At 43.3% G+C, this 14031-nt stretch overlaps 1 protein-coding gene across 8 annotated transcripts in view; it reads right to left on the bottom strand.

The window, feature by feature from the left end:
• Positions 1 to 3297: 3297 nt before the first annotated feature.
• The window catches only part of CEPT1 (choline/ethanolamine phosphotransferase 1), a 35853-nt gene continuing 25119 nt past the window's right edge, over positions 3298 to 14031 (bottom strand). For 6 of the 8 annotated variants that reach the window (XM_075115708.1, XM_075115712.1, XM_075115705.1 and 3 more), the window contains 5 exons: positions 13520 to 13604; positions 7366 to 7497; positions 6354 to 6512; positions 4987 to 5112; positions 3298 to 4229 (listed from right to left, as the gene is read on the bottom strand). In XM_075115708.1, the coding sequence (XP_074971809.1) occupies positions 4113 to 4229; positions 4987 to 5112; positions 6354 to 6512; positions 7366 to 7497; positions 13520 to 13604 (619 nt within the window). In that variant the 3' untranslated portion in view covers positions 3298 to 4112. Of the gene's footprint in view, positions 4230 to 4986; positions 5113 to 6353; positions 6513 to 7365; positions 7498 to 9135; positions 11325 to 13519; positions 13605 to 14031 lie in introns of those variants that run through there. The other 2 variants (XM_075115709.1, XM_075115710.1) reach the window with 2 other exon arrangements.

A 14031-nucleotide genomic window follows, 5' to 3' on the forward strand; every position in this document is an offset into this window, starting at 1 on the left:
ATGACACCATGTCGAAAGGGCAGATGCTGAATAAAATACCCTATTTATTTCTTTGAACTCAGTCTGCCTCTCAAAGCACCTGCTTGTAGGTGAGGGCACTGTGTTTGCTGCTGGAGATGCTGGGGTAAACTCAGCTGCTGCTTGCTGGGAGCACGGACACATCCAGCGGGGCTCAGGGCGCGCTGTGACACATCAGCAAAACTTGCAGCATATTTTAAAATCCTTCTTCCTGTTCAAGATTTGTCTAACACTTGATCTTAGACTACAACAGTAAGCAAAACAGTGCCAAGAAATGTTTCCCTGAACTGGAAAGTGCTCATTTATTCTGCTAAATTGTTAACATAGTTCCCAGCATAGCATTAGCCAGCTCACACTCGTACAAACAACTCCCAGGCATGGTTTGGGATTCAGCTGAGGAATCGCTTCCCTGATTTGCAGTTCAATTCCTGCTATGCAGCTGCCCTGCTTGGAAGATAAGTTTCATGTTATGGCATGTGTCACCCTCTGCCAGCCGGCCTCAGTGACAGCACATAGTCCCGGGCATATTTAACCTACCAGAGTCAACGCCGTCATTATTGCTAAGTACTTTGAGATTGCTCTGGGACAATAAGGGACCTCAGATCACTTCTCACCTGGCTATGACCTCCGAGAATCGCGGCGACCCTCACAACCTGCTCTCTGGAAATGATTAATCTCTGGAACTCCATTCCAAACTCAAAGATGGGGAACAGCAGCACTGGATGTACTTGCTGCATGCAGGGTAGGAAGGCAAGAAGAGAAAAATACTAGTAGGGGACAAAACTGACGCTCAGAAACAGGCTCTGAGGTATCTTGACCCAACTTTTTCCTATTAAACTCCTTGCCAAAGGCAAGGGAACGCCTTTACAGGTTTTTCGAAGAGCCAACACCCCAACACCAAGTGGAAATTTTCAGCTTGCCTTTAGTTTTAAGGGAAAACTTTCTTAACAGAGAACAGGTTGTATTTGTTTTGAAGCAAGTATGCTCAGACACAGGTGTTCCAGGAAGGTCAGCAGGCTGCTGTTGCCAAAGCTCTTCCTTCTAAGTGTCTTCTGAATGCAACAGAAAGTGCAAAAGCGTGTCACAAGATCAGGCTGTGCCCACAAAAATTCTGTTCCCGTTCTCAGCTCCTGGAGCTGCCGTAGCTCTACAAGCATATCTAAGATAACCTACGATCACAAGGCAGTGTGGTAATGTGCAAGTGCCAGCAGTAAAGGTCATTTATTCCATCATTTATTACAGGCATTTATACAGTACCTATATCCATAGCAGCACTTTCTATGGTGTGGATTACCAGCAGTAACTATTCCCTGATAACACTGAAACTTTATCAGGATAAAAATGGAATTTTTTTCTTGGCTGGCTGAACACAGAGGGCATTCAAACTCCCAGGCAGTGAAAAGCTGAGGAAAAGGTGCCCTACTGCATTTCCTGAACAGTCTCAAGTATCGGTGACAAAATTATTTGACCAGCTTAAATCTTAAAACCCTGAATACTGAGAACATGATTCTCCTTGTTTGCAGCTCTGGAAAACCACTTACAATGCAGGGAGGGACTTTCCAAGCAACTGAATTTTGCACCCACTTCACGCTGATGAAGAAACACGTGGTTTGTGGAAGGGGAGGCAGGACCGCAGCACTTTAGAATCCTTCATCTTTTGCCTTGCAGACTTTGCCTTGCTCACCACTGGAAGGGCAGCAGCAGAGGCTGGACTATCTAGATCAAGCCTTCACTCAGCTGAAAACAATTAAAACTAAATAAACTAGTATCTAAATTCCAGTTGTATCTAACACTGCCATACTAAAGAGCTGCCACCTTCGCACTGCAGGTGCTCCCAGTGTCAAGATACTGGGACCGTAGCATTCCCAGAACATGGAAGAGCTGCGCCCCAGCTATGCGGTCAGGATGTGGGAACCACACTCTCCCTCAGGTTTCAGCCTGGCAGGGACCCTTTGGGAAACCCCAACACAAACCCACAGCCAGGCCCCCCACAGAGCAGGACACAGCTGTGCTTCCCATAAAATAGCTGTGCACAAGCATGCAAATGCCTGGAAGCTCAAGGGCGAAGCGGAGAAGCCTACATAAATTTCTCCTTGCCCTGAAGCTGTTCCTCCTTTCCCCAGTGCCCCATTCTCCACGCACGACCTCTGACTCACTTGCTGAAACAGTATCACCCCACAGGAAGGAACCAAAACCCTTCCAACCAGACAAGACACACGACAGGGCACATCCACGTGCTAAACGCTCGGCTGGAGAAGTCAACACCTCAGTTCCACTTCCTGCAACGTCTCAAACAGGGGCCAGCCCCAGTTCTTTTCTCACAGAGACAAACACTTCAACAACGAACCAAGGCCCACGCTTCTCCTGCGTTCTCTCTCCAGCCCAAGCAGCCCTGCGTCTCTGCAAGGCCACAAGTTCAGAAGACTGACCTCTCTGCTCACACCAGCCTGACACCAAGTGCTGGCCCAGGCAGGTGGGAGAAGGGGTTTAAAAGCCCTCCAGTCACTGAAAAAACCAAATTTTGTCTCTACTTCCTGAGCACATTTGTGTGATACCCTGGGTGTCACAGGAAATAGTGTTACCACTTCCTGTAGCGAAGTGGGGTTTTGATTTATTGTTGTTGTTGGGGGGGTGTGTGCGTATTTATTTTTTTTTAACGTGAGCTGTGCTGAATTCCTTCAAAGAGAAGCTTGCACTTGTCTTCAGGTACTGCCGTGGCTCTGGCTTCCCAGAAGACAAGGGCCTTTTCTTACCATCTTGAGTGAGATGCTTCGTGGTCAGAGGGACAGGATTTCTGCCGCCAGGTTCCTAGCATTCCCGACCAACTGTCTCCCAGGCAGCTCCCTGGTAACTGTGGCAGATCCTGCTCTGGAGACACTCCCTTTGCTCTGTCAGCAAGCCTAGGCACTTTGTTCAGGGTCTGAAGTTCCCCTCGATGCCTGGGCACACGTTGCAGCACTTCACTACTGTGTGGTTAAACACAGAATCATTAAGGCTGGAAAAGACCTCTAGGATCATCAAAGTCCAGCTGTCAAACCCTCCATTAAATGTAACTTAGCCTCCCTGATGCAGCTCACCACATTTAAAATGGTATTAAAAAACAACAACAAAAATCCACCCAAACTTACTGCGCTACGTAGCAGAGAAAGCTCCTGGAGATCCTGGAATGACACCACTATAGACATAAAAGCATTAGAAAACTACTGTCTAAGTAGCAGGCAGGATTGTACTTCGTAAGTCTAAGTAGGACAGAGCAACACACACACCTGAAGACAACTGTTGCTCTCAGAATTCTTATTTATTAAGAGCAGAATGGAAATTTTGCTTAAGTTTTATACATAAAAAAGTAAACAGTAAAATTTTCTTTTCATAGTCTTTCCACTGAAGAAAATTGAGGAATAAGTTGTCTTTTTAGATAATGTTTATTTAAAAAAATAAAATTAATTGACAAAGATACCACACTATTTTGCATGCCAGTCATCCCTTCTGCTTGCAGAGCCCTGTTCAACACATTATTCTTTAACAAGAAACTGCTTTATCAGCAATGCATAAAGCAAAAGAACCACATCAGTCTGGACTCAAACCTCAACAGCTGCTTCAGCTACACAAGCTAGTGCGATACCTCCATTTTTACCAGCTCAGGTCTTTAGTAAATAAATTTCAAGTGGACACTAAACAAGTATTTCACTAAGAGATGATGAAATATTAAAATTAAAAGCAAGTCGTATTGCAGCTGTAATTATACTACATTAGAAACTTCAGTTGTTGGGGATCCATTCACCATATATAGATTATTTTGTAATCAAGGTAATTACAAAGACAGAGCATTACTCCCTGCATGCTTTCCCGGGCTTTGAACCAACAGAGTTGACTACATGTAGAGTTGACTAGGGTGTACTTGGAATTCACTCTCTCAGGCAGGAGACTAGTTAAGGAGTGTTACTGATAACAAAGAATAAAAGTTATACAACATTGATTATTATAAATTACTTTGTTCTCATCTGCTCTTTGCCTTAGTCTCCTACATAGCTTCACATCCGTTCATGTAGAGAACCAACTCTTTCTTATTTCTCCTTATGGTGACTCCCCGTTTACTAATGGTGATTAGAATGCGTGGAGGACTTGATTCGGAATACGTGGATGTGCAGATGGGCAGCAATCTGATTGCACACACTGACACAGTATCGCAGCAAATCAAAGAGAGAAAAGATCTGTCAAGGAAAAAAAAAATTACATGCATTTAGATTTATGTTTTCATAGAGAAAAACGCAAGAGTACAACACCAGCTGCGTACTTCAGAACAAAAAGTACTGGGGTCTTCTTTTCACGAACTAAATCTCCAACTCTGCAGAAATAATCACTCAGCGAAGATTTTCTACCCACTCTGGGCTTTCTTCCAGCTTTGTAAGAATACAGGCTCTTAATTCTAGAGTCAGAGAGGGGAAAATAGTTATAGTAGCTACACCAATACTATGAAATGCCCCGTTAACTCTGAATGGTGACAACCATACATAAAATAGCGATTTCTTAAAAGGTTAAGACTGCATTTCAGAAGATAACACTTGTGCGCTTGATAAGCGCATACGATCTTTATCTTAAGATATTTTTTCCTAATGGGTGCTGCTAGTAGCGACAGACACAAAGGCTTTCAAGGGCTTAAGGCACAACCATACACTTGCACTGTGCATCATTACTACCTTGCTAACAAGACATCAACACAAACCTTCAAGATATTCTATTCTAAGCTTTGAATATTTGCTACATTGCTTTAAAACCGTTTAAACTATGCACCAAGTAAACCATGTCTACCTCTGTTTGCATGAGTTCTGCTTAAAGTCAACTCAGTAAAGAAGGTTCCCAGTCCTATCACCCTCTGGGTGAGTCAGCGAGGCTCAACCAAACAAGCAATATTTGTGAAGGAGCAGGCGCACACTTGCGATGATTACCGACAAGCCAAGCCACACTTACCAGGGCAATCCAGAGTACAATATACTCATCAATAAAGCTGTTAAAATACTGGTCCAGAAACAATAGTGCTGGGCCTATGAATGCTGTGTCGTGCAGGTGCATTTCGCTTTTGGTCATGTGTGCAACCTGCATTAAAAAAAAAAAAAAAAAGGAAGTTTAAGAAATAAACATACACCAGCCAAGGGAGAGTGATTTCAAAATACCCAAAGCCCTTAAAGTTACGGTTCAAGCCACATTACTGTAAGATACATCAAGAACTTAAGTAAAGTAGCAGCAGCAATACTATTTCAGCCGTGAAAGCATATAGCCGTATGAGACGCAAGGTTTGCAGAGAAGTATCTTTTATTAGAACAAAGAATGTAGCTACAGGGGAAAAAAAAAATCCTAACACATTTTCCAGCCCACAAACTTTTCCTCCTGCCAGAAACAAAAGAGCGAAGTGGAAGTAGACTGGTAAATTTTAAGGTTTAGTTGAGCCTGGAAACCAAAACTCACAGCTGCTAGGTCTTAAAAAAACCAAGTCAGAGACACTAGGTGTTCTTCTCACTCCACCGGGGTGACCCATCCCATACAGGTCACCACCTCCCTCTGGTTACAGCCTGATGATGATGTCTTTTCCTCCCCCACGTGCGATGGGACTGTCCTACACCTCATCCTCGCTTTTACCAACACAGCTCCTGATGTGACTGTGGGGTAAACTGGTCTTGGTAAGAAATAAACTTTTCTTTCATTGCGAGTTATGTCCAACACTGATCCGGTTCACGTGGCAACACAAACACATGCCCACAGAACTGAGACGTGTGGGGCAGCGGTTGTTTACTCCCTCGCTCACTCTCTAGTCAGCAGGGGCTCCTCTCCTGACAGCATTGCCATCTCTCCCCTGGTACAAACCTGTTAATAATTTTAACTATTATTTCTCTGCAATGGTTTAATTTAAACCCTGAGCAACTGTTCAAAACCTCAGCAGTTCTGCGACCTTCTCCTTCTCCCAAGCTTTGCTCCCCTCTGCACCTGCATCCGAGGGAGGTTTCAGCCCCCTCTGTTCCTGCCCACCTCACCACCCGTGTGCACAAACACACTGCAGAAGTGTGAATGAACAGCTGGGAAGGGGTGAAACAGGACTCTGGCAGCTCTAAACTGTACCGTTACCGACTGTGTAACCATGGCATTAGCTTGGGGTTTACCACTCCCTTCTCAAATAGAAGAAAGGCTCCACTACACCTCCAAGCTACTAGAAATAAGTAAAGCACGAGTATCACTTCAGTACACAAACACATGCAAGTTAGTCAATGGAATAACCAGAGAACTGCAAAATCTACAGAGTTCTATTGCAATAACAAGAAACTCGAAGGTTCTGGTGCACTTACCACTAGTTTATTTGTTATCTTAGCAGATACAAAACCAAAAGTAAGTATATATAAGCAGGGATGCCTCTCAAAGAGCTGCACAGCAGATTTCTTGTAGATCATCGCAGCTAATGCAATCACTGACCCAATATGAAGAAAAGGTGAAAGGACACTCGTTCCCTACAGTGAGATTAAATTTAAAGCGTTAGGTTAACAAAATGTGTATGTTGCAAAGAAACCTCAATAAGCCAGACACTCACGTGGCATGCACGGGGTGGTTCCTAAATAAAATCACATTAAAAACGTGTCCTTCTGAACGCTGGTACTAACAGGAACAAAGTGTGGTGAAACTTGAGTGAGCATCAGCTGAGAATGTGGTTGAACCTTTCTTGTGCTGTGGGAGAACATAAGGTCTTCAGCAGCAACAAGATCTGACATCACAAAGGCAGTGGTTGACACTGTTAGCAAGCAACAGGAGACAATACTTCTATCGCTTTTTCTGTGCCAGCTAGAAAACAACTAACAGCCTTCTAGGTAGCAACTAATTATCAGGCCGGTATAGAATTGATTTTTGGAGAACTCCCAGGGCTCCAAAATCAATGGTCATCTTGGTTGAAAGGGAAGGTACTTGTGCAGATACCACCACCTGTACTTTTTCACTGGTAATATGAATATTGAAGTTTCTTTTAGAAGGATCAAAACCATAACCAATCTTCTTGACAAACTTCCTTCTGAATAGATTTTTGCATTGGACTTTTCTGAGCTGTTTGGAAGGTGTGTATTTCTATAACCTGATTCATAGGATTAATTCAAAAGCAAATATCAAAGCACCATGAGCACTTTTAATCTCTCAAATTTTAACACTCTTGACTCCTAAAGCTACTGTTCTTATGCAGACAATATTAACTTGTTTTTGCCAAGGAACTGAAAGGAAAACATTTCACATGTAGGAAGTATTATCTTAAATAAGAACTAAAGGCATGGCTGAAGAGCCACAGAGTGCTGAAGAGTAAATACAGAACAAAGTACTTACTGCTATAGTGGATCCATTTTTGCCAACTCCACCTGTGAAGATTACACCAAAGTAGTTTGTACAGGAGAATATGGTTCCTGCGACAGTACAGAGAGCTGGGAATATTTTCACCTGAATATTCAGTATTGGAATCTTAATGGAAGAGAGACAAAAAGTTAAAATATGCAGAAGCAAATTAAAATTGGGCTTAATATGTCTGATGCACTCAAACACTCCACTTTCCAATACCACGTTTGCTTTTCTTTCTCTGCTATACAGAGATTTAAATTCCCATAAGGCACAGAACAATATGTATTTTGCCAATAATCCTCCCATCAAGCTTCTCATAAACCAGACTTATCTTCAGTTACCTGAAAAGAGCCATCAAAAGCAGAGAAGTGGGCCCAAACTAAAACACACTAGGTAAATCACCCAGCTATCACATAGAAGAGAAATGCACTGTCATCTTTCCTGAAGCTGGTTGGAAAACTCACAGCTGCAGCCCAAGATCAAACTGGGCAAAGCAAGAGCCATTGGAGATGATTAAACAAAGCCCATTAAGAAACTGGATACGACCTTATGGGCAAGACAAAGGAAGCAAACAAGTCATCTCAGAGTCAGTGTGCCTAGGAGGGCAAGCAATGGGGTTGCCAAAGAGGTGGAAAATGAGCACAAGCAGCTTTGAAAGACAGACAGTAGTTTTCTTCATTTTTTTAACAGTAGAGTTTCAAGCAGAACAGGAACAACTCAGAATAAAGAAAGAGTTCAAAATAAACCACAGCAAATGTGTTACAGAAACAAGTGTTTAGAGAGAACGATTATGGGAGTTATTGAAAAACACCTGAGAAAGCGCACAGTCATTGGTCCCAGCCAGCACAGACTCATGAGGGGAAAGTCCTGCTTAACAAAATTTCTTTCTATGACAAGGTCACCCACCCAGCTGACCAAGGGAAGCCAGTCAATGTAATCTTTTTGGATTTCAGTAAAGCTTTCGATACTGTCTCTCACAGTCTCCTCCTAGACCCACAGCTGGATAAACACATAATGCAGTGGGTGAGCAATGGGCTGATGGGTCGGGCTCAAAGGGTCATCGTAAATGGGGTTACATTGGGCTGGCAGCCAGTCACTAGCGGGATTCTGCAGGGATCCATCTTCAGGACCGTACTCTTTAATGTCTTCATAAATGACTTGATGCAGGACTGGAAGGAATACTAATTAGGTTTGCTAATGACACATAATTGGGAGGAGCTGTTGACATTCTCAAGGGCAGAGAGGCCCTGCAGAGGGATCTAGACAAATTAGAGAGCTGGGTAATCACCAACCTTATGAAGTTGAATGAGGGTAATTGCTGGATTTTGCCCCTGGGGCACGGCAGCCCTGGCTGTACAGACAGCCTGGGGAACGCGAGGCTGAAGAGCAGCTCTGCAGGGACCTGGGGGCTCTGGTCAATGGCAGGCTGAACATGAGCCACCAGCGTGCCCTGGCAGCCAAAAGTGCCAACCGTGCCCTGGGGGCATCGAGCCCTGCATCGCAGCCGGGCGAGGGGGTGGGGGATTGTCCCGCTCTGCCCCACGCTGGGGCAGTCTCACCTCGAGTGCTGTGGGCAGTGTTGGGCGCCGCAGGACATTGAGGGTATAAAGGTACTGGAAAGTGTCCCGAGAAGGGCCATGAAGTTGGGGAAGGGTTTAGAGGGGAAACTGTACAAGGAGCGGCTGAAGTCCCTTGGTTTTTCAGCCTGGAGCAGAGGAGGCTGAGGGCAGCCCTCATGGCCTCTGCAGCTCCCTCCCGAGGGGAGGAGGAGGGGCAGGGCTGGTCTCTGCTCTCTGGTGACCAACGCCAGGACCCGAGGGAACGGCAGGGAGATGTGCCAGGGGAGGGTTAGGCTGGGCATTAGGAAAAGCTTCTTCCCCCAGAGGGTGGTGGAGCCCTGAGACAGGCTCCCCAGGGAGGCATCACAGCACCAGCCTGGCGATATTCCAGAAGCACTTGGACAAGGCCCTCAGAGACGTGGTGTGAATTTGGGGTGTCCTGTGCAGGGACAGGAGCTGGACTCGATGATCCTTGCGGGTCCATTCCAACTCAGGACGTTCTGTGATTCTAACTACCCAAAGCCTCCTAACTTTATCTATACAACTACAAAAAAGATCTTCACAGGTGCTTAACTCAAGAACTCAACTGCATAAACACCCTTGGCTCCCCAACAGCAAGGGGTCCAGTTATATACTGAAGCCAAAATGAGGTCGTTTCTATTTTTCTTCAGTTGCACTCCGAGTGTAGCTTTCAGCAGGTAAAATAATTAGTTTTCTATTGTGTTCAATAACTTCATCTCTTGATCTTTTCAGGGCACAATTAAGAGGCAGAGGCAGCTTTAACTCTCCATGCCTTCCTCTTGGGCAGCCTACAAATGAGCACCCAGACCACCTCTCCAAATCACTGCTTTGCAGGCTTCTGGCCAGCTGGCATGGTTTCACAACACTCAGACATACTTCTCCCTTGCTCAGGCTGCACTGTTACGTCAAAAAACATTTTCTGAAAGATAGTGAAGAAAGAAGAATGACAGGTAAGCAAATGGCATCCATTGCCACAGACTGGAGGGCTAACAGTAATCATTCATTAGTGGTACGAGGCACAGGACTTGCGAAGGTCTCTCCTCAGTCTTACAAAGGAAGGTACCTGTGCTGCCCTCTGCTTCAGTAACAACAGTGGTATTTAAAAAATAGGGCAAATTTGCTTTTCTACAGATAGAGGAAAACAATGGCAAGCTTCATACAGGAGTCAAAAGGCATTAAGCCTGACATTTCCCAAAGACAAGGCGAATTTTCTGAGAAAAACATGCCATGAACTCCAAAGTACTACCAGAACATCTGAGAATGATGCTCAGGAAAGGCAGAAGGATGAGACCAAACTGTCGTAGCATCCAGTTTGACTAGTTATGCTTTATTAACACTCTCCTTATTGCTTCCACTGATAGTTGCATCAGTGATAGGTATTAGACTGCACTTGTCTGGCAGGAATAATTAATGGAAGTAAAGCTACATACAGAAGTTTGGCAGAGGAAAGTCAAAGGAGAGATATAAAAAGGCAGCGCCTGCTAAATTGCTTTGCGTACAAAATGGAAGCACCAAGGCCAAAATTTGGAAGCAAAGGCAAGCAAACAGCAGGGAGAAAAAAGATTTTTTAATCTGAGCAAAGGGAGAGAGGAGGTTGTACTCAGAAATCTTCCTATACAAAATGCCATAGCAGCCCCTTACTTTTTAAAGAGGACACTACAAAGCAAACCACAAAACTTCATAGTCTGGTATTCCATATATCACTACAGTCCATGCAATTATTCTGACCTTGCTGGTAACTGCATCGGTTTCACCAGAAGTCAGATGCATGCAGAACTTCACAAGACCACGTCAATAATGCAGAGAAGTATCACAAGCCAAATATTTTGCAGGTAAATTATGTTCCCTGTTAAACTCTTTGAAGAAGATTACAAGAGAAGAGCTACACTGCACAGAAAGCTTCTGAATACAAATACATCCTGGTAAAGGGAGCATCCAGGATTCCATCTGAGAAAAAAAACCCACACATATTAATAAAAATAAGTGGCAGCAGGGAAAGAACGGGTTAACGACTGTTTGCCGGAGCCTGGATTAAAGCAAAGTGCCAGAAAATTTATGTCAGGCCTCCAGACTAGATGCCATCAGAATTTCATGCAGCGTGAATTGGGATTTTAGAAGAAAAATATCTATCATCAGGAAGCAGTGGGGAAAAGAGCACAGCTAAGGGCTCAGGGAAGCAGCAGTGAAGGGTGTATAAGAGACTATGCATCTGGAAGTAGACAGAGGCACTCCCTCCAGGAGCTCTTCTTGGCTAGCTCCTAGTCACAAATACCACAACCAGCTGGGCAACTCAGTGTGCTGGGAGTCCTCCTCATAAGGCTGGATCCCAGCTGTAGTTCAGAGCTGTACGTATGTACGCACCAGTCACATCTGCAAGAGAAGTAACAACTCAGAGGGCCAAAACCAAGCTTGCTTTATGTTCAGGAAGTGTTTGTGCTTTTAAAGATTACGTTGTGGAATACAGCTCAAGCAACTGCAGCACTTTAACTTCAAACAGAAAAAAAACCCTCTACATAACGAATGCATCAAACAAGTTGCACCTAAGCTTGCTCACTTCACTCACATTTTCCAAATGAGGATCTCGGCTAGAGCTGTGTTCACCAGCCACCGGAAATTACCGAGCGCCGGGAGCCTTGCAGGACAGCATTTTAACGTGTTTTGAAGAGAATCCACGCTGACAGAAAGAAGGAAGCCAGTACAGGTACACACCATTTCATGGAAAGCAAGCAAGCTAATGAAAGCAACCATTGACAGAATACACAATTCTGCATTTAGCCTGTTCGGATTGTTTTGCTTTTTGTATGTTAGCATAAGAAAGTGGAATGTTTGAGTATACAACCACATTTCATTCCATTATTCCCCCCTCCCCCCCCAGACAGAAACAAACCAAAACCACCAAACCACCAATTTTGCTGTCACATAAAATATTAAAGGACTGGAGAGGGGCTGTGTGATATATTTAGCTCTGCAAGTAGTAAATAACTTTTATCTCTAAATAAACACAAAAACTCACAAGTTGAATGAAAAAGGAAAATTCCTAATTGTCAGGGGAAACCTGATCCAAGGTTGTTTTCTGGAGAAATGCCTCCATTAATCCAACACCAGCCTTCAAAATTAGTTTAATCTTTTGGGAGCTGACGTAGCCAAATGCTGCTGCAACCCAGAACTTGTAATAATTTCAAGATTTTGCTGAAAAGGGTTATTTAATAGGTTGTTTAAAAGGGTTATTTAAGTTATTTAATAACACGAGAACAATTTCCAAGCTCACATAAACATCACCTTGCACTGAATCGTGCCAGAGGTTGCTGTGGCAGCATTTTTATCCCGTTTTTTAAAAAGAGTAAAAGGAAACTGAGAACATGAATTGGGAAATCCCCATTTGTGATGCAGAATAATAGCTGCATAGGGATGTTGGCCACACTAATCTCTCTGGAAAAGTTTGGCACCAATAAGATGACTTGCAGGCTCATTTTTTTAGAATTAGTCCTACCCACACTCATCCTCTTTTCATGGTATTTACTTTGCAGTTTACATAATTAATGGGGGGGTGGGTTTTTTAAGCCTGAAAGCACATGTAGCAAAATTGGGGTAGCCAAGGTTAGCTTTTTTTCTAGATATTCTCTACAATGTTAGAGGATTCATTTCTCTAGTTATATGAAGCAGATTAGAAATCCCTCAATTTGTGGTGACATGTTTCAGTAATTTTTTGGCCACCTCTGGGTTTTATTGCAAATCAAGATTTCTTTGTCCACCTTAAGAATTGCGTTTCTCAAGTACACAAACACGATCAATACTCAGGAAGGAAAACTTCCAGGAAATCAACGCTTTAGATGTTACTTCCAGAAATGTGCTATATTTATGTATGCACATAAATGCTCTTCTCTGGGCAACGCTATTTTGACAGCCCAACGTGGCTTCAGTAACGCAAACGCAAAGCCAACTTAACGACAGCCCAGAAACTGCCTGCTGACACAGCCTGGCGAGCCTATATACCATGTGCAGGATCTATACAAGCAACTCAGCTTACTTAATTAGGATGCTCACTGCTAAAAAAAACCCACCAAAACAAAAACAACCAAGAACACACCCCCATACATATGATAACTCCTATCTGTATGGGGGGAGAAAAATTTTCAGCCACATTCAGGCCAAATTACCCTACTGATGGTTACCAACTGCTCTCCAAAAGTTTCCCCAGTATCCTCAATCCAATTTAGAACTCCTCCGGGGCTGATCTAGCTTGTTCCATGGAATTCATTCAAGTTTTGGCCAGCTCTCTCAAAGCAAGCTGGGCTTCACTGAAGGTATATTTAAGTTTGTGCAACATTTGATAACTTTCTACCTGTGAACACAAAGTCTCAGATAATAGCTTGGTTTAATGACTCTGGCAAAACCAGAATCCACAGTTATCGCCAGGTGACCTACACTCAAGAACATACAGTTCCATTTATGAGGAAACGTGAGACCTTCCCCTCGAATTAAACTGCGCTGCTATTTTCAGGTAGTTCTTCCAGGCGTCTACTAGATCATTAAAAAGAATAACATAAGAACATGAACAAATTTACCAGAGATTGCCAAAAAGGTGGTCCTCCAATCACTGCCAGTAAATGCATGATTATTATGAAGATTTGCACTTCAGTCACATCAATTCTGATTAGGTACAAAAAGCCAAAAAAAGCAAAATTACTTAAAGCAATTCAAGTCAGTTATCTGCAAGCTCAGCAGCTCTCCTCTGTCATGCACAGTATAAAAACTCCAAAATACTGAGGAAAACAAGAGGGAAAATTTATAAACAATTTAGAAAGCAAAAAATATTTTAGTTTTACTGTTAAAATTAAGAGCCATGCTGTGCTATACTTTTTGTTTTATTTCACAGTGCGATAAAAATCCATTTTGTCAAGAGGAACAGTTGGAAATCTTCTTTTAACTGACCACTGCCTGTTGCAGAAACAAATATTCGGTTTTAACCTTGCCCACCAAAAAAGAAAAAGAATTTATTTCAGATTGTAAGATTCAGGAAAGGTATTTTTAAACCCTGTTACACTCCCTACCTTATTTTTTAATATAAATATTCTCT

This window comes from Phalacrocorax aristotelis, chromosome 21 (assembly GCF_949628215.1).
Source record: "Phalacrocorax aristotelis chromosome 21, bGulAri2.1, whole genome shotgun sequence".
Classification (NCBI taxonomy): Eukaryota; Metazoa; Chordata; class Aves; order Suliformes; family Phalacrocoracidae; genus Phalacrocorax; species Phalacrocorax aristotelis.